The 20,568-nt window shown below is 36.8% G+C and overlaps 1 protein-coding gene across 1 annotated transcript in view; it reads left to right on the top strand.

Moving 5' to 3' along the window:
* The first annotated feature begins 238 nt into the window (after window positions 1-238).
* Window positions 239-20,568, top strand: part of SPATA17 (spermatogenesis associated 17) — a 124,965-nt gene continuing 104,635 nt past the window's right edge. The window contains exon 1 of the mRNA XM_012811604.1: window positions 239-337. Coding sequence (XP_012667058.1) covers window positions 239-337 — 99 coding nt within the window. The remainder of the gene's footprint in view (window positions 338-20,568) is intronic.

The raw sequence follows: 20,568 nt of genomic DNA, 5'->3' as shown, positions 1-20,568 counted from the left end.
TTTGATTTTAAAAACTTAATCCCAGAAAAATCATTCAAATGCTTTCTAAAGATTGCTAAGATTCATGTAGGAAATGCAGTTAAGATAGATTACACCACTGATTTTGATGGATGTGGATGATGGCTGCCCCTTGAACAATTTACTTATAACCAGTGAATGAATTAAAATGTTAACAAACAGTATCCCAAATAACTGTGGACGGCTTTGATGCAGGGAGGCGCTGGAGGAGTTTGCAGAAATGAAAGAAAGAGAAGAGAAAAAGGCTAAGCTGGAGAGGGAAGAGAAGAAAAGAGATCACCAAGCTCGAAAGATGCATTACCTCCTCAGCACAAAGCAGGTGGGTCTGCCTGTCCCTGACAGCCCCTGGAAGCCACTTGGGCCTCTAGCGTGACAGAGATAAACTAGCAGGCTGAATGGGACATGACTTGTTGAAAAGATATCACAAAGACACCACTTCGAGTTCAATTTTGTGTGTCTGTGTAGGTGCACGCAGGCACCATGACTTGTCTGTGACAGCAGCTTCAGAGAGGCAGTGCTCAGAGGGTGGCAGAAAGGGCCAAGTCAGCAGTGTGATCTGACACAGCGATAACACAACTCGAAGGGCACAACCTCACTTTCAAAACTCATTCTCGGTGCTTTATTGTTGTGTTGTGAATTGATCACGAACTAACAGTGTTATTAAGCCGAGCAGCGGCTTTGGTGTTTTCTCTTTTAATTGGGCTAATGTTGGGATGGAAACTATTCTTCCACCCTTTCTGTATTTTGATGGAAGTTTTCAGGTAAAGCTTTTAACAGAATTGCTTCAGCACTTACATCTTCCTATAGAAATAGAAATGTGCAATTTGGGATACTTGGAAATTTATTTTCGTATACTTGCTAAAATTTCAATACCTCAGATTTTGGCCTGGTTACTAAGAAAGAAGGCCTGTAAAGGACAGTGTGCAGCTCAAAAGGACATGTGGTTCAAAAAATCATGAGTTTGAAGGTTGAAATGTATTTTGTTACTTGAGCACTACTCTAGAAATTAGCAGTTTCTGGATTTTACTTTGTTCTCATAGACTTTCAAGTCCAATGTCATAGTTCTGACTAGATCACATATTCATACGTGTCCAAGAATGGCCAAGTCAAGTCCCGGTGGTGAAGGGTGAGGCCCAAGGCTGAATGTCATCCTTAGAGACATCCCGTTTCAAAAACACGTTAAGTCCTGGGCTGGCCATGTCCACTGTCCATTTGGAACCTAAGTCTTTCTGTACCTCCAGCCTCTACTTGATTGTCTAAATTCCAATACTTTTTGATAATGATGACTATCTTTATATTTACCTGAATTTGCACGACTGGGTTATCTTTATTTAACAGGTAAAGAAACAAACTCAGAGCTATTATATACTGATTTACAAACAAATAGATCTCAATCTAATAGCGATCTAAAGAAATAGATCTCAATATTTGAAGTATTCTGAACACTTAGGCAGTCATTCAAAGATGATTTTTAAAATAGTCAAAATATGATAACTTTTATTATAAAATCCAGAAAAGTGTGAAAATTCTAGTGCTATGACTGGATGTGCTACATTTTTCTATATAGAATTTCAAATCAAGAATTCCTTTTAGTGAAATGTTTTTTCATCTTTAGCTATCAGTAATTTTAATTTTGATTGAACTAAGGGTGCTAATAATACCCTTAATTCTTTAAATCTGATAATATTGAATTTCTTAGGATACAATTGTTAATTCTGATAATTCTGAATCCTCTTTATGTTTCAAATCTTTCTAAACTTGAGTTCTAATTGTGCTATTTATAGTTATAATGGGCAGTGTAGTAGGAAAGCAATTTTTTTAAATGGTGAAATTAGATTTACCTGAAACATTTGTTAATTCTGTTTTATCCATGGGTATTGAGATATTGAGTATTAGTGGAATGATCTAGAAAGTCCATAAAGACTTGGCTGTTTTACTAATAAAAGTAATATAATAGCAAATATCCGTGGAGTGCTTACCATGTGTCAAGATAGTATGATAGAGATTTTACATGCATTATTTCTTTAACTATTTTGATGTCATTTCAGTTTTTAAGTTAATCATCTTGTTTGAAAAATAATTTCACAAATCTGACCAAGAGACTTGATTCTTTGACCTTAGTGAATTTTCAAATATTACCATTGTGATCAATACTCTATTCTATTTTTCTCCTTCTTTTCTGCCATGTAGGCTGCTAATACTATCAATGTAGGCCAATTTTTGTTTAGTGATCCTCAGTCTCCCTGGAATCCAGTAAAATGATTGTTTTTGAGGGAGTATGGTACAATGAAAAATGCCTGGCCATTGTCATCAGAGCTGAGTCGGCATCCCAGTTCTCCCATTTAGGGCAAGATATTGGGAGATAACCCAATATCTGGAGTTTTCTACGTTTTTCACTCTGTACGTGTGTGATAAGAAGCCCACCTTGAAAGAACATATGAGGATTTAACGTAATATATGTAATAGAATGCCAGGCCTGAGAGGGTTGGCGTTACAGGAAACACGCGTTAGAATTTAACCCGTCAAGGATAAACTAAGGTTCTGTACTTCTATTTGTCTTACCAATTGGAAGCATTAATTTTCTCACTTCTTTTCTTTGCTTTCCTTTTCGTTATTAGTGAAAATCAGCTATACTTGTGCCCCACCCAGTTTTCCACCTGGCTTCACAGAACCAAGGGCAATAAAGATGAAATTATGTTCTCAAATCACTTCCTTTGGAGGCGATTATTATGAAAATGTCAGGGATTTTAATTTGGATCTGGCAAAATGGTATACTTTGTCACAGAGATCTAAATATTTGATCATAGGTTAACTAGAGATGAAAAGACAACCCTTTGAACCTATGGGGACACATTTGTTCCCAAGGCAAACTCTTTTTTTGGGTGATAAAATAGAATAGTGGTGCCCTCTTGGTGTCGTGTATTCATTTTCTTCAAAGGATTAGTTACACTGACAAGATGGCACTAGAATGTTCTTCTGTTTGATTCTTTATATCCCACTATGTTTGCTTTATTTAGCTTTAAATCAGTACTTTGCATCATATTATGAAAAAGTTTGAATTTTAGAGTGGATACTATAAGTCACAATTGTAAACTACCCCCATCTAAACAAAACTTTTCAGTAAAGATTTAATAAATAGAGTGAATATAAAATTTGACTTAAATTTATCCCAAATAAAATAAATATTACTGGTAGGTTATTACTCCCAATAATATTTTTCAGTGCCTACCATCTATTGGTACTGTACTAGTATTTTAGTATATATAAATAATTATTATATGATCCTTAACTACAAGGAGAGCTCTGCCTAATTTCAGTCTAATGCCAATTTGGTTTAGTAGAAGGAAATTGCTGACTTTCACTACAGCTTATGTGAGTGGTCTCATGCATGATGACAACTGTTTGTACTTATCATTTTGTTGATACAATTGACATTTTGTTTTATTTTCATCAAATCTTTAAACACTTTCCCTAACCCAAGGAAGACGTGAGGACTGAGAGACACTTCAGTATAGTAATTTCTTCATCATGACTTGGCTACTGGGGAGAAATTAAGCTATCGATTTTAAAATAGTCCTTAGCTGTTTACACCTTAATTTCATTGCTTATTTTAAGAGTTTTGATTTCAAATTATATTAGACATTTAATTACAAAATAAAAGCTAACTAAGAATTGAGTAATTATTTTAAAAGATTTATATCAGCTTTAACTTTCACTTCCTGTAGATACTTGAAAAATCATAAAATAAATACTCGAGTGTAAATAATCTTTATATGAAGTATATTAGGATAAGAAAATTTCTACTGACCTGCTTAAAATGAATAAATCTGAAAGCTGGATTACCAAAGACATAAACACCATTTTATTGGAAATTTTAATGATTTAGGAATGAGATAATTAATATGGTTTGTAAAATAGTAATTTTTCCATTAAATTTGTATAGTTCTAATAGCTTAACTAAGAAAAGTAGAAATTAAACATTTATTCATATAAATAATGCTTTAAAAAGGTGAAGAATTTTATATGCCAAAATTGTATTTGTGAATTCAGATATATAATTGAAGTAGTGTATTTTTAGTGGTTTAATAATTTTAGAATGATTATGTTAATATACTGCTGATAGTAAAGTTTTAAAGTCAGTTTTAAACCTACTTCTTGTACAAATTCAATATATATCTTAAAATAGATCCGAAAACAATTACTAATTTTTAATGGTATTAATTATCTCATCTTTATTCAAGCAAATAAGTTAGTGCAAATAGGAATTATACAAGTAAATAACTAATATTGCAATGAGTGAATTAATAAACCCCTCAGGGTTTTATTAATTAAAAAGTTCAAGTCATATTAAAGCACCTTTTGTATATGTTTATTTCAATCAGAAAGCTGAACATGGTAACTTATTTGCATAAATAATCAATCACCATTTACTAGTAGTAATAAGGTTAATTTGTTGCTACAGACATAATAGGATTAGTCAATTATATTTCCCAGAAAATACTATTTGTTATGCACCCCATCACCTGTAAAACAGGATTGGGTTTAGCACACTTATTAAATGAACACATCAAAAAATCTTTGTCTCTGTAAAAGTTTTATGAAAGGAAAGCTAATTTTGGTTGATTTGAATAAAGTAAAATACAAACATGGCTTCCATTTGTAAATTTATCATTCTGAAAAGATTGATGATTTAATAAAGTTATTTATTTTGATTCAGTAACCAGTCAAACTAAATCTAACACATATAGGACATATTTCCTTTGAAGAAAATTTCATTTGCAGATTTGTTTTATTCTAGATAAACTGACTTTCATTCCCTTGCCCTTGCTCTTGGGTAATAAATTATGTTGTCTGCTCCACCTACTGGTAGATACACGCAAAGGCCTATTGTTGGATTCCTTAAAAGAAACTGCCTGGAGAATGTTGGCAGGGTGTTTAAGGGTCTTCCTGGAGTTCAGAAAAGTTACAGATACATATGTAAAATCTAGGATCCAAATGATAAAAATTGTTTGTAGATATTGGTCACTGTATACAATTGTACATGGTAACAATTACCTTTATAGTGAAATTCTTACCATTTTCATTTTAGCATAAGAATAAATACAAAATATACATAGAACTCTACATAAGTATGTATATTTCATTTTTATAATGCCATTTAATAGTCTATACATATTCAAATAAAATTAAATAGAAAATTGTGTTTTTATTTAAAATCATTTTACCTGTGTAATGGAAATAATTTTCATGCCATTATTTGTATAATAGGTTTTGATGTTTTTTCCTTTAATGAATAATGAACATTTTCATGTGAACAATGACATTACTACTTTCAGTTACTTATTTTTAAAAAGACATTATCCTGTGATTAATATTGCTAATATTTTATTTTGGATTACTTTTTAAGAGAAATAGAATGGTGTTAGCTACTTTTAAATTCCAAATCATATGAAATCACCTCTGTATAGAGAAGGAATATATCTTTAAATGCTTAAACTTGGTGTACCTGTAATTAATTCCTAATCTGTCGATATGGAAATCATGTTCATAGGACAAATCACAGAAGGTAAAAAATATTTACATGAAGAAATTTTTAATTCTTCTAAATCATTTATTGCTTTCAGAGCTATCTTTCCTGTATCCTAGGGGGGATTTCTTACACTTTTGTATATTAAACACTCGGTGTTATTTTGAGATGGCAAGGTTCTTGAGGAATGGCAGCCTTTTGATGTGTACCTACCTGTGTGTGTGTATCTGTGTGCCTCTGTATATGTGGTGTGCGTAGAAAGTATCTTTGGTGAGGCTTCTCAGACGGCATTGTTCCTAGGCAGTGGTGTGCCCAGCAGTGGTAGAGAAGTTCAAGAGCAGTGTTAAAATGTCGCAGTAATGACCCCCCGGAGCACATTTTTAGACATCTTGACCAAGCCTTATTTCAAAACCATTTCTTTGATTCAAAAACATTAGTTTTTTCCTTCCTGGTTTCTTGGTTGGACCTTTTACCTTTTTTTGTCCTGCCATGATTTGTATGCAAAGGGATGTGTGTAGGCCTCGCTCCTACGGCTGCTGTTCATACCTTTGTCTCCACTGTACTGATCATACCATTTGTAATCTTCACGGTTTCAAATCTGATTTGAGGCACTCACATGGTGCCTTGCTTCAGCTTCAGGGTTTTTATTTTTATTTTTTATTTTTGTGTTGTTTTTCCTCTACTTTAAAAATCAGGCTTTATTTTAAAAGATCAATGCTTCTAAAGTAATTCCAGTTATCTAAGTTTTTGAAATGTTGCCTCTTCTTCACGTGTCACTATCTTTCAATTTATCATTTCATGTGTCGCTCATGTCAGTCCCTTCATGTGTGTTCCCTGAACCCTGAGCAGTGCTAATTGTCTCTAAAATGATCTTTTTGTTAAGTCTTTTGTCCTTTATCCCACTGTATTTGCCACCATTAGATAAATCTTTCTAAATATTTTTTATTTCATTTATCTTTTTAATTTATATGATTCCCTTTTGTCCATAGAATAAAATCCACACTTTTCAGCACATGCATTCAAAACTCTCCATAATCTAACTGTACTGTGCCTGTGCGGTCAGACTTATCTTCCTGTGCTCTTCAGTATGAGTGTCTTGATACAGTCTGACTTTATATCCCAGAAAAATTTATCATAAGGTTCCCTTCTTATAAAGTAGAACTTCTGTAAGTTGATCACCTGAGGGTCATCTTAGATTTATGACTATTCAGTTGTCCTTGAAAGGATGCACTGGCCAGGCATGGTGGCTTCCACCTATGATCCTAGCCTTCTGGGAGGCCAAGCTGAGTGGATTGTTCAGGAGTTCCAGATCAGTCTGAGCAAGAGCGAGACCCTGTCTCTACTAAAAATAGAACAACTAGCTAGGTGTCGTGTTGGGCGCCCATAGTCCTAGATATGGAGGAGACTAAAGCAAAGAGTTTGATCCGAAACTTTGAGGTTGCCGTGAGCTGTGATAATGGGATGGCACTTTACCCAGGATCTGCACTGCTTCTTGAGTTGCCTTTCATTCATTGAACTGTTTTTTCTGCTTCTCTGAAATGGCTTAATGATTATAAAAACGTTAATTCTGAATGAGTTTGCGTACAAAGAAAGAGAAAAAGTAGGGCCTATAAATAAAGGGGTGAAGAAAGCCACCACATAATTTAGCTATTTCTAGTGCCTTCTTGTGAATAGCTCAAAGTAATTCATTCTATCTGTCCATCCCCAAATAATCGGTAAAGCAGAAATTATCTTTTTAGTGACCACAATGCTGTTGTTTGGTACTCTTTTTCTCTCCAGACATTTGGTTGGTTTGTCTTTCAAGAAGACTATGTGGTGAGTAAAGATCTGACCTATGATTTTTGCATCCATAGTTTAAGAGGCCAGTCTTTGAGTCTGGTCATTTGTTCTTAGTCCCAAGAGAACAGCCCACCTCACAAAATCATCACAGAATTCATTACTATTGGCACTTTGTGTTCAGAAAGGCCAAGGACTGCACTCGCGTGGAGAATGAGTTAGCTATTAACTTTTAGGTTTTATTTCCTCCCTCTTTAACATTATAGTTTTTATTATCCTGTAATATATGGAAAGAGGAAATTATTCTCCGTCGTCAGTTCTCTTTGAGACGGCAGAGTGATGTGGTTAAAAGGGAATCTCGTGGGGTTCTCATCTGAGTCCCCTTTTCTGCTTCGCTCCCCTCGCCATCTTTTAACTACCACACGCCTCGAAAAAGAGGGAAAGATGCTGAGGGAAGCAAGAAGCAAGTCCCCGTTAATGAAAAGAGGCCCACGGAGGTGTAAAAGTGCCTTGGGGATTTCCCTTGTGTATATATTTTCCTTTTCCATATTAAAATACGTTCTTTAGCAAAACACCCTGTAAACCACCCTTTTATGAGTCACTAGGGGGCAGATTCCCATTATGGGCCTGAACTTCTACAAATTTGGGATATACCTTAAGAAGAAAGTACATAAAGTTTCAAATGCAAAAAAAAAAAAAAAAAGTATTTTTATAATAAAAAATCATTTCAAACACATTTCAAATTTTAACAATATCACTATACCCAAAAACTTAAGCTATAAAAATATAACATAGTGCTCTTATTAAGCTCCAGGTGGAGCTCTGTCATCCTCCGTCTCTGCGGTCTGACTTCATACTCTTTGCTTGATTCTTTTTTTTTGACAATAATATTGTTTTACTTTCTGAAGTGAAGAGAAACGGGCTATTCACTCTTTTCTCCAACAGGAATGATTTAAGTTTTCCTTACCATTAAGAGTTTAGTATGATTTATTATATGGAGTCTGTGTTTGAAAGGAGAATCTTCCATTTTGTGTAGGAAATTTAGAGAATTCACTTCCCCATTTATAATTTACATATCTGAACATTGGAATAATTTGTCACAGACTAGCTTCAGGCTGTGGACATTTTAAACCTGACTTTTCCTCTGCTGCACACACACTGCCAGGGCCAGAATAGGCTGTTCGTGCTGCAGTGCAGGTTCTGGCCCTGCACCTTCACTGATGGGGCCTCTTGAGTCACAGTGTGGGGCAGTAATATTCCTCGGAGTTATTCCCGTATTGAGGTTGCAAACAAATTTTAAATAGAATTGGAAGTGGCAGGAAACCCACATAAATATATCCAATTAAACTCACCTCATCTCCTTCCTAGCTTGATCCCAAGGTGTCTATAAGCCGCTCTTGTGCCATACTTCACAAGTGAAGTGTGTGTACAGAGCATAAGGCAGACTATAAGGGACAAAGGCATTGACTGAGAATTTTACTTTTGCAAATCTTACAAAAACCACGATCAGGTTAGCACATTACCAGGGTCTTACCCTGTGCCTTGGAAAAAGAAGCCATGAAAATGAGGGGCCTCAGAGCGTAAGCTTCGTTAGTTTCTCTGTTACTTTACCTCTGGGTGGATTCTATTTGGGTACTGTGTGAAAACCTTCATGCTCTTGTTAAACTCACTCAAGTAAGTTTTTTGTTTGTTTTTGTTTTTGAGGCAGAATCTTGCTATGTTGCCTGGGCTGGAGTGCCACAGCTTCAGCCTAGCTCATAGCAACCTCAAACTTCTGGGCTCTGGGCTCAAGTTATTCTGTTGCCACTGGCCTCGGAGTAGCTGAGACTAGAAGCGCCCACCACCATACCCAGCTTATTTTTCTATTTTTCGTAGAAATGGGGTCTCACTCTTATTGAGGCTGGTCTCAAACTCCTGAGCTCAAGTGATCCTCCACGGCCTCTCAGAGTGCTAGAATCACAGGCATGAGCCACCATGTCCTTTAAATAAGTTTTAACATTTGTTTCAGTGTTCTGTGAATAATTATCTGCATACCATTTTTAAAATCCAACATCCCAACATTTAAATGAACTTTATTATTTTAGTCCTATCTTTCAAAGTAAAACACCTGATTTTCTTTAGTTCTCTCTCTCATTTTTTGAACTAAAAAATTTTTTGAACATCAAACTCAGGATCAGTTTATTTCCGTTCAGTGGATTTGGTGATTTTTTTTTTTTAACATATAAGGCTATGGGGTGGAGATCTTATTAAGCATTAAAATATAACCAATAGGTTGGCGCCTGTGGCTCAAAGGCGTAGGGCACCGGCCCCATATGCCAGAGATGGTGGGTTCAAACCCAGCCCTGGCCAAAAACTGTTAAAAAAAAAAAAAAAATATATATATATATATAAAACCAATATATTTTCTTTATATGTACATGAATGTATACATAGATTTGTATAACTATATAGTGTATGTACATACATTCTATATGTACATATATATGTGTATGTGTGTATATACATACACAAATACAAACATATCTAAAGTTTCAAATATAGAAAATGTAAGAGTAGACAAATAATTGGTACAAAATGTATAATAATGTAGTTTCCATTTTCTACCTCAATATAAAATGTTCTTCACATACCTTTGTACCCTGAAATACCATATTTTAAATTGCATCATATACAAAATTTTATACAAAGTATTTGAAAATTAATTCATATTTGCTTTCGTACAAAGCAAATAAAAACTCATATGTGTTTTTATAGAAAATTAATGTTACTGATACATTAATTATAATCAATTCTATTATTTTCTTCATTGATTAGAAAAGACTAAGCTTACAGTGGTTCCTTTTATTACCACTAATTAAATTTATAACACAATGAAATCTAAAACTTAAAAATACAAAGAAGTTTGGCCATTTCTCTACCTAGATATGATGAAAGAATTGGAGCCATAATAATTTTGCAAATTTAGAATTTATGCATATTAGTACTATGGCTATTTTTCTATTTGGGGGACACTCGGTAATATTTTAGATTAAGACCAGTTGTGAGTTAGATGCTGTTAAAATTGATGGTTAATGAAGAGGTGAAGTTTGTCAGATCTGATCATCCTAGCTCTTTACTGAGATTAAAAGGATAACTGCTCTCCCAATGTTTCAGATATTTAATCTACTCTTCTGGATAGGAAAAATACAGAAATCTTTCAATTGAATCTCTTGTGGCCAAATTTTAAAATTTCAGGCTTTGATATAACCCATCTCCTTCTTTTTCCTTTAATCTTTCTCTTTGTTAGGCTTCCTCTCCTCTGCGCCCTGCAGTTATGCAAACACATTACACCCTTCACATTAAACGTGGAGACATAGGGAGAGAGGTTATACTCCCAAACATTTTCTTAAAATGAGCTCTTATCTGGGTCCATAGTGAATACAGTCAAACATTAACTAATGTGACTGATTTGGTCATTAAGGCTGATTAGCGAATACTTAAAGTATTTCTTCAGTTTTGAGATTAAATTAAGGTATAGTCCAACACAAGAACTTCAAATTTTATGCATTATAAAGCAGTTAAATATTTTTAAAATGCACATTTTGCCTATCTTTTTAAGTTTATCATAATGACAAAGGAAACATAACCAAGGAAGAATTACAGTTTTTATTTAAAAATACATAAAATTAATTTCACTTTGGTACGATATGGTTTTAAGTATTTTAGTGTAAGATGGCAGGGAGGTTTTCTGTATCACTAATAATCTTGTCAATTGCCGTTTCTACCTACTGTCTCTGGCGACAGTTGGAAGTATTTCTCTCAACAATGAGTTATGCCATTCACAGGGGACCACAAAAGACAGCAAAACCCAGGATGAGGCAATTGTAGCCAAGAAAAAAAGGAAAGGGGTCTTTAAATCTTAATCTGTGAGTATCTCTTGGCCATAAAGTAAGTAAGCTGCATGTCTCAATAGCCCTTATTATTCTGAAAAACATTCTTAGGTTAGAGAAAAGTTATATTGTCAAGGTGTTTCTATGATGTAAATCATTCCTAAGTTGTTTTTTTACTAGTCCCCTTAATGAGTTGATTTTATAGTTTTTTTCTCTTATTTTCCATTTACTTTTAACTTAAAACAGGTATACAAAAATCTGTCTATAATGTCTGTTCTAATATGTGTATACCATTAAACTATGACACATTAAAGTAACAATTTTGTTATACTCATCATATTAATTATTTATATTTGTGACCCATGTAACATAAGTTACCTTGTGATCATCTACATTGGCCTTAAACTCTCACCAATGAAATGATTTAATTTATTTTACCTGTATTTTTGTTTATATATTTATTTATATACCTACATCAAATTCAACTTCCCTGTCAATTATTATCCACATGTTAAAATTGTTAAGTTTTCTCTGACCCTCCAAGAAAGAATTGTTCCCCCCCACCCGTGTCTTAATACGACGTTTACCATCAGTGTTATGGTTACGTCTGTCTCCCTCTGATGGAGGTAATTCATGAAGGAGAGCAATCATGATAATCTGACTTTCCACTATCAAAGTAGGCTCACAGGTAATATCAATTAACTAGTGAATGAGTGGTGTATGTACCTATCCTGATTCTATATTGTAGTGCTTTTAGTTTTAAAAAAATGCTCAGCCCTGTGGCTCAAGTGGCTAAGGCGCCAGCCACATACACCTAAGGTGGCAGGTTGGAATCCAGCCCAGGCCCACCAAACAACAACAAGGGCTGCAACCAAAAAAGTAGCCGGGCATTGTGGTGGGCGCCTGTGGTCCCAGCTACTTGGGAGGCTGAGGCAGGAGCCTCGCTTGAGCCCAGGAGTTGGAGGTTGCTGTGAGCTGTGATGCCACAGCACTCTACCCAGATAGCTTGAGGTTCTGTCTCAAAAAAAAAAAAAAATTGATTTAAAACAAGAAAGGCACCTTTTATTTTAATACCAAGTATTCACCATTCCATCTTGGCAGTAAAGATAACTATAGCAACATTATTTCAAAAGCTGTAATAATTATTTAGCAACTGATGTCTATATTTGCTCTAATACATTTTCCATGCTGTTTTTGAAGGGCAAATCTTAGATACAAAGAACATGCAAAGGTGAAGCTACCAAATTTAAAGACTTTGTATGCCTCAAACCAAACTAGAGTGAGGCTAACATTCAAACTTGGTTTTGACTGTCTTCATAACTGTGCTCTCCTTTTGTGGAATAGTTTGAAGGGGCTGGGAAGGGGCCTACCTCAATATTTTCCTGGAAAATGATAGGTGAAATCATATGTCTAAAGTTATACTTATTTAGAAACAACTCCTAGGCAGTAATATTCGCCGTTATTAGGCTCGTGGGATTCAGCTTCTCAGTGCCTTCCAACGTCAGGAAGTGGGGAGCAGGTGTCAGCAGCAAGCTCCCATCTCTGTCTATGGACAGTTACCTGCATGGGCAGCACGTTTGTCTTGCTAGGAAGAGAACATGAAGGAATAAGGATGGGGCCTCATCATCTATTTAGTATTTTCATCTTTGAGGCACCAGCTAAAATTCTGAAAATAACAGAAACTGTATTCAACACCCATTTACTCATTGTTTTGTAATTATTTTATTTGAGACGAAGGGATATTCATAAGAATGTAAATGTCTTTGAAATCTCACTAGTAATGTTTCTTTAATGAATACTCATGTCGGTGAAAATCCTAGCTTGTTATGTTTCAAATGATGAAGTTGAAGGTATATTTACTGGTATATTTAGCACAATCTGAGATGTCGATATATTTAATAGCAGAAGAAAGGCATGGTATTTGTCAAAGCCTTGTTATGGAATAGTCAGGGTAGCAACTTGACTAAGAAGGGAAAGAGAAGTGTCCAATACATAAATCCCTTTTGCCCTGCGTGAGTCCAGAACCAGTTGAGAGAAAGAAAAGACAGAGATCAAAAGTATCTCCAGCTCTTAGTTAGCAATAAAAGCTGGATTGTTAGTTTACATTTGATTGATAATGAACTTGCTTCTACTTAGCTCCATAATCGAATCTACCTCTCAGTCACAGACAGAGGAAAACCCGGTCTATCCCTGTGACTCTGAAAGGAGGTGGGAGCAGGATGTTTCCTTCCTAGAAACAGGCTGGCTTTCAGGAGGTGGGAGGAAGAGGCTAAACTAGGCTGGACCACTCCTTTCTTGATGCACTATCCTGAAAGCTCATTCCTTCAACCTTGACACGGTGAAGGGGAGAAAGCAGCCAGTGAGAACATGAGGAATGGGAAATATGCACTTCCCACTAATTACATTTATAGGGTTGAAAAGGAAGCAAGGTTAGAGAAGGTTTCTGGAATGGCAAAAGCTTATACACGTTCATAAAGGAACTACTTGGAGAAGAAGGCTTGAAAATACAGGAGAGATAAATTAACCATATAAGCATAGACCCAGAAAAGGTGAGCGAGAAGTGATGAAGAGTGTAAGGTGTAGGCTTAAACAGGTGCAAAAAGACCTTAGCTGCTAAGGCATAAAGGAAATATAAAGTATCATATATGGATTATCTTGTGGGGAAAGCTGAAGGTTGAAATAATTAATGTTTGAGAGCCTTAATATTTTGGTGGATCTTTAGAATAATCCTGAGAGGAGAGAGAGAGAGAGAAGATTGTTCAGTGGGATAGTGGGATAGGGGACACATCTAGTTTTAAAGTCCACAAAGACACAGTGTTACCAATTTGTCTCTTTACATAATTTATTTCAGCAGTTATAGGCAACCTGATGTTATAGGCATGAAGAGTGATAATAGTAATAACAGCTAATATTTATTAAATACTTACTGTTCGCTAAGTATTCTTATAAATGCTTTACATAAATTATTTCTCTTAATTCTCACATATCTTATATGGTAGACTATTATCATCCACAAATTATTGATGAGGCATGAAAAGATTAATAAAAAACACTGATTCTGGGGTGAGTGTTTGGGTTTGATGGTCTAGCCCCAGAGCTGGCATTCACAATGACTACATGATATTCCATATTTTAAAAAATTGGCATTTTTTGAGAATTTCTTTTTGTTAAGCACTGTTCAAGGGCCTTAGGTTAATGTAGCCAACATGTACATTTAATCTTTACCAACCTTATAAGCTAGTTCTATTATTATAGAAGAGAAAACTGAGATGTGATGAAGTTAGATGATACAGATTATTTCAGGGGTAGTAAGAGGTGGAGTTGGGATTAAGACTTGGTTAATCTGCCCCTAGAAGCCATGCTTGTAACAAGTACGTACTCTTATAAATGTTTTACATGATTTATTTCTACAGGAGAATGGATTCTAGCATGGGGTACAGCCAGGTGGAGATGGCAGATGATTGGTGTTGGGGCCTTGAGAGGTTAACATAATCAACCTTGTGATTTAGATGAGTAGGGAAGTAAGGGAAACAATAGATTAGGAAAAGATAGAGGGATCAATGGACTTGAGATCTTCAGGAAATGAATCTTACAGGTAGCAAGAATAAGAATATGAGATAACTAGCAGGCCAGGAAGGTGTGGTAAAGGATAAGATATTCCTGTTTAAGATGATTGAGTTGTCAGAGCAGTCTGGATGATGGGGATGTATGGTCACCATTGCATCAAGGCCAAGGTCAGTGGAGATGAAGGAGCCAAAGAACTGGGAAGTTGCAATACTAGAATAAGTGGCCCGTCCATATATGAAATCACCTAATATTATCCAGGGACACATCGCAAAATGGAAGACGGAACCAAGTGCCAAAGGCTGTTGTGAATATGGGAGAGGGGCCAGCAAGCCTGTTTATGATAACCATAAGGAGAGAAAAATACGAGATATTCAGATCACAAGAAAGGAGGTGAATGCTGAGTTGTAAGTGGCAATAGGGAACTGGGTCGAGGCAGATCTGTCTGTGGTTACTGTGATATAGGAGAATACTAACAGAGAAGTGTCCTAGGGGAGAGGGAAGTCAGTTATAATAAATGCATTTATTGAAAAATTTGGAGCATAGGTAGTTGTTTACAGGAGATGGAATAGGGGTTCCACAGAGCAAGGTTGAAACATTATAGGCAAGGGAATCAGAATTGTTGAGAATAGTAGTATAGTAGTTTGAAGGTGAGAAAATAGATAAGGAGAATTTTGATTAATTAGGCAGAAAATTATTTGGGAATGAGCAATTTAACCAAAAAGCAAATGGATCAATAGCTGCTTGACCCAACTAGCATCTTTTGTGGAGAAATTTAAGTTGCTGCACTATCTGTACTTTACACAGTACAGTGATGGTATAATAGACTGAAGGTAAATTATGGATTAAAAGTACATGGGGTGGGGTGGGGGGCACCTGTGGCTCAAAGGAGTAGGGCGCTGGCCCTATATGCTGGAGGTGGTGGGTTCAAACCTAGCCCTGGCCAAAAACTGCAAAAAAAAAAAAAAAAAAATAGTACACAGGAGGAACTGTTTTCTCAAATATGGAAAAATGGGGAAAAGTTAAAGGCACATAAACCTTGTAAGACAACCTAGTAATACACCCAAAATTCTAGAGACTGGAGCTTTTAGTTATTTTAGACAAGATCAATGTTGTCTAACCAACTTGTTTTGACTAAATTGTGTTATGACCAGAGGGTCTTTGACTGAAGGGGCTTTGATAGAAGTCAGAAAGGCTGTGGAGCATAGTGTATTTTTCTGGGCTTCCTACCATTAGGAAGATCGGAGCAAAACACGAGAGCAAAAGATAGTATAAAAAATAAAATTTTTGTTCAAGGATAACTTACCGAAAAATGAAAAAATACTAATCACTCAATAATCACAAAGTGGCAGTTACACTCTCCACATAACACTTCACTAATAGTCTCCGCATGAAAAGACACAACTACTTGTCTTGGAAATTATCTTTTAAACCCAAACTATGAAGTCACATTAAGTCAAATCCTCTATAGAATAATCTAGCAGGTGAAAACACTACATTTCGCAGGAAAAGAGTATGTAATGAAAGGTTTGCAGGAGGATGGCGGTCATAAAAACCTTATTTTGCTATTTTCTTCTATTTTTCTTAGGGTATGTAGAATTTGTGGACATTTAGGGCTTTAGAACATTAGGACATTAGGGCTTTAGACTTTGTGGACATTTGTATTAGAGAAATCACAACAGAGAATCTTCAAATCACTGTGGAATTGGGTTTCCACTTCCACTACTACCGTACTGGAAACAACTCTTGATCAGGCCACCAGGAATCTTCTGACAGGAATGCATGGGGCCTCTCTGAGGTTCGTACTCTGCTCACCACACCCCCATTCTTGAGACCTCCTTTGGCCTCTGTGACGCAATGCTCAGCCTTTTCTCCTACTCTGCTCATTTCTTCTCAGTCGTCTTCAATAATTCCCGTATGTCTTGTCTGTTCTGATAGCATATGGGGCTATTTATAGGTCTTTAATATTCTAAAGTTATTTAAAAGTTATGTGCCTTTTCTCTCTTACTGCTGTTGTTGGGTGGTTCTTTTTGGGGAAGGCCTTGCTGAACTTTATGCAATAGACAAACTCCTTTTCTTCCTTCATACCATCCAAACACCGGACACGCTTATTCCACAGAATAGTTTATTCCTGATATGTATCTCCACATCAAATATATCAGCCTTTTCTAATTATTTATAAAGTTATTTAGGCTGTGAATCAAATGGCAAAGCAGAAACCAAAGCCAACTCTTAAGGCTGCAGGTGGATAGAGAAGGAAGAAGCCATCCATGGATGGGGTGGGGTTGGCGGGGGTGGAGCCTTGCTAGGCTTAGGGCAGTGATTTTACCTGGTGTGCCGTGGCACCCTGGTGTCCTATCAGAGGATCTTAAGTGTGCCGCCAAAAATTTTAAAGATCATTAATTAAATTACTTTTGAAATAAGTTCAAAGCACAGTAAATATATTCCACTTTTAACTCTTTTCTCTCTCTCTTTTTTTTGATCAACAGAATTTAAGCACACCTCAGAATTTTAACTATAGGTTCAAGTGCATCATGAGGTAAAAAAGGTTGAAAGTCATTGGTTCAGGGGAAGGAGCAGTCCCAGGGAAACTGCCTATGCAAGGAAGCAAGCACCTTCAGTCCAGTTCTTACGATGATCAATAAACTAGTGAGCTGACATTTACAGGTAAAGAGAGAATTGTGTAGTGGGGAAGATTTCCCAGGAAATTCTTTCAATGAATCTTCCTCACGCAGTCTTTTAAACACATTGCGGTTAAAGAGAAACCCATTCTCTGCTTCTTCCTTCATTGGACGTCTCATATTCAGGGAATTCAGTATGACTTCTGCCACACACAGAACCGCTTTTGCAGAAGTCACGGTGGCCTTCTCATTACCATTGCAGGTGTGCCTTCACCGTCCTCAGGCTGTTCCACCTGGCTGCGGCATCTGACACCACTGAGCTCCTCCAGGAACCCCCTCCCCACCCCGGGTCCTGCTGCTTCTCCTTTGCTGGTTGCTTTCCTGAGGGCCCTTCACCGGCTTCTCTTCTCCCACCTGCTCCTTGAAAGAATGCGCTCCTAACACGCCTCCCCGGCCCTCCTTGTATGCTATGCTCTTTCCTTCAGTAACCCCGTCCTTCCTCACACCTTCAGCTGTTTCTATTCAGAAGACATCCCAGTTGGTAGCTATGACCACTTTCCTAAGTTCCAGACCTACCCTTATACCGATCCTCTCCGTCTGAGTGTTCTCTGGGAAGCTCAGTCCTGATAACACCCAAACCAAGATTAATGATCCTGTGAACTGCTGCTCTTTCTGTTTCTCTGCCTCAGTTTTAAAGCCGAGACTTTCCGTGACTCCACACTCTCTCCCATCCCTCTGAATTCATTCAGCATCAATGCCTTTTGATTGTGTTTTAATGGGATGCTCCCCATCCATCTCATGCTTTTTATTTTCATTTACTTTTTCCCCCTTACTTCTGAATAAGAAATGTTCATCTCCACTACAGACCTCTGGCCTTCCATCAGTTATTTGGGTCATCATGGATTGTTTATTGTAAGCCAGGCATTGAGATAGACGATAGTCGGGGTTCTCAACTCTGGCTGAACGTCAGCTTTACAAAACAAAACAAAACTGACAAATACCCAGACACAGGCTTCAGAGATTCCGACTGAGTTAGTCCAGGGAGGAGCTTGGACATGAGTTTTTTTCAGGTTCCTCAAATGACTCCAATGTGCAGCCAGGGCTGAGAACCACCAACTTAAGCCATGTGGAGGACACAATAATGGACATAGCTTTTGTCCTGTTGGAACTTAAACTGTATTTGGGGAGCTAGACATTTTAAAAAATCATGTTTTCATGCTCGTATAATGTCTGTAATATTGCAACTGCCATGACGAAAATGAGAGGGGTCCCATAAGAGAAAGAATGTCAGAGGGCGGTCTCATTTAGAATGCGTGTGGGTCATGAACAGTCTTTTTAAAGGAGTGGGATTTAATGTGAATTCTTAAGGGATGACTATGAGTTGCCCAGGAAAATAAGCAAATGGAAAAATAAATTTTGATGAGTTTGAGTTAGAGATATGACTGGCAATTATGGAAGAAATGAAAAAACGAGAGAAAGACAACAGGGCTGCTGTGGAGTGAGGGATGGAGAGAATGGCCACCAGGAGGTTGGAACAGAAAAATACTGGGCCTTGAGAAGAATGTATTAGGTTTCCTGAGGTGCTTTGAAAAACCAGTGACAGGTTTTTAGTACGGATTGAAACAATTGTTTTATTTTTAATTATACCCCTGACTGCTCTGTAGACGGGAAGTAAGAGGAGCCCAAAGCAGGGCAGATGGGAGAAGCTGTGAAGGGTGACACACACGGGTGAAGATGTTACAGGTGCTTGGACAAGGGTGGCACCCATGGATGTGAATGGAAGGCCATGGATTCAATATGTATTTGGAGGTAGAATTAGTAGAGTTTGTTGGTGGGCCATCATGGTGGGCCATCCATGTAATGGATGGGGAAAGATCAGTCAACATAGGATGAGTCTGAGGAGCTTATGGTGCCATTTACTTAAAAAAACAAAACAAAACTGGCTTTACATGTTAGAGTAGTTTTAAGTCTATAGGAAAAGCTAGAGGAAGGCTCAGAGACTTCTGATCTGCTGCCTGTGCCGGCACACGCACAGCCTCTCCCACCATCGGCATTCTGACCCACAGCGACAATGGGACACTTGTTGCCGTCAGTGAACCTATATTGACGTGTCATTAGCACCCAAAGTCCAGAGTTGACCTTAGGGTTCACTGGGGGTGTTCTCCATGCTGTGGGTTTTGACCAGTGCGTAATGACGTGTATCCACCATGTATAGTGTCACACAGAGTTCTCTCACTCCCCTCAGTCCTCTATGCTCTGCCTGGTCATCATTCCCTTCCCCCAGCCCTGGGAAAACACTGATCCTGGTACTGTCTCCAAAGTTTTGTCTTTTCCAGAATATTGTGTCACTGGAATCAAGCAGCCCTTTAAAATTGGCTCGTTTGCTTATTAACATGTATTTAAGTTTCTCCATGTCTTCTCATGGTGTGATAGGTCATTCCTTTTTAGTACTGTCTGAGACTCACTGTTGGAAATATCACAGTTTATGTATCTGTTCACCTACAAAGAACATCTTGGCTGCTACCAAGTTTTGGTAATTATGAAAACAGTTGCTATAAACATTTGTGTGCAGGTTTTTTGCAGACAGGAGTTTTCAACTCAATTGGGTAAATACCAAAGAACATATTTTTAATTGTATGATAAGGTTTTGTTTAGTTTTATAAGAAACTGCCAAATTGCATTCCAAAGGGACTGTACCGTTTTAGACTCTCACTAGCAACCAATGAGATTTCCTGTTGCTCCGTGTTCATTGCCAGTATTTGGTGGTGACAGTGTTTTAGTGGCGTCAGTGTTATAGCCTTCCTATAGTTTTTCCTACAGACTTAAAACTACTCTAAAATGTGAAGCCAATTTTTTTTTTAAAAGTAAATGGCACCATAAGCTCCTCAGACTTATCCTTGACATTGACTGATCTTATCCCATCCTTTATATACAGCCCACCAACAAATTCTACTAATTCTACCTCCAAAGTAGATACTGAATTCATGGCCTTCTATTCATATCCCTGGGCCATCCTTGCCCATCGCTTTCTGCTCTTATTTTCTAATATCAAGTGCTAGAAATTCCCCTTTAGGAACCGCTTCTGTTGATCACACAAATTTTGATAACTTGTATTTTCACTTTCATTTAGTTCAAAAATATTTTGAAATTTCTCTGTAAGTTTTTCTTTTTTTTCTAATTAATTTCTTTTTTT

This window comes from Otolemur garnettii, unplaced genomic scaffold, assembly GCF_000181295.1.
Source record: "Otolemur garnettii isolate 467f Iridium unplaced genomic scaffold, OtoGar3 scaffold00168, whole genome shotgun sequence".
NCBI classification, from domain to species: domain Eukaryota; kingdom Metazoa; phylum Chordata; class Mammalia; order Primates; family Galagidae; genus Otolemur; species Otolemur garnettii.
This window is presented reverse-complemented; position numbering and strand designations above follow the sequence as displayed.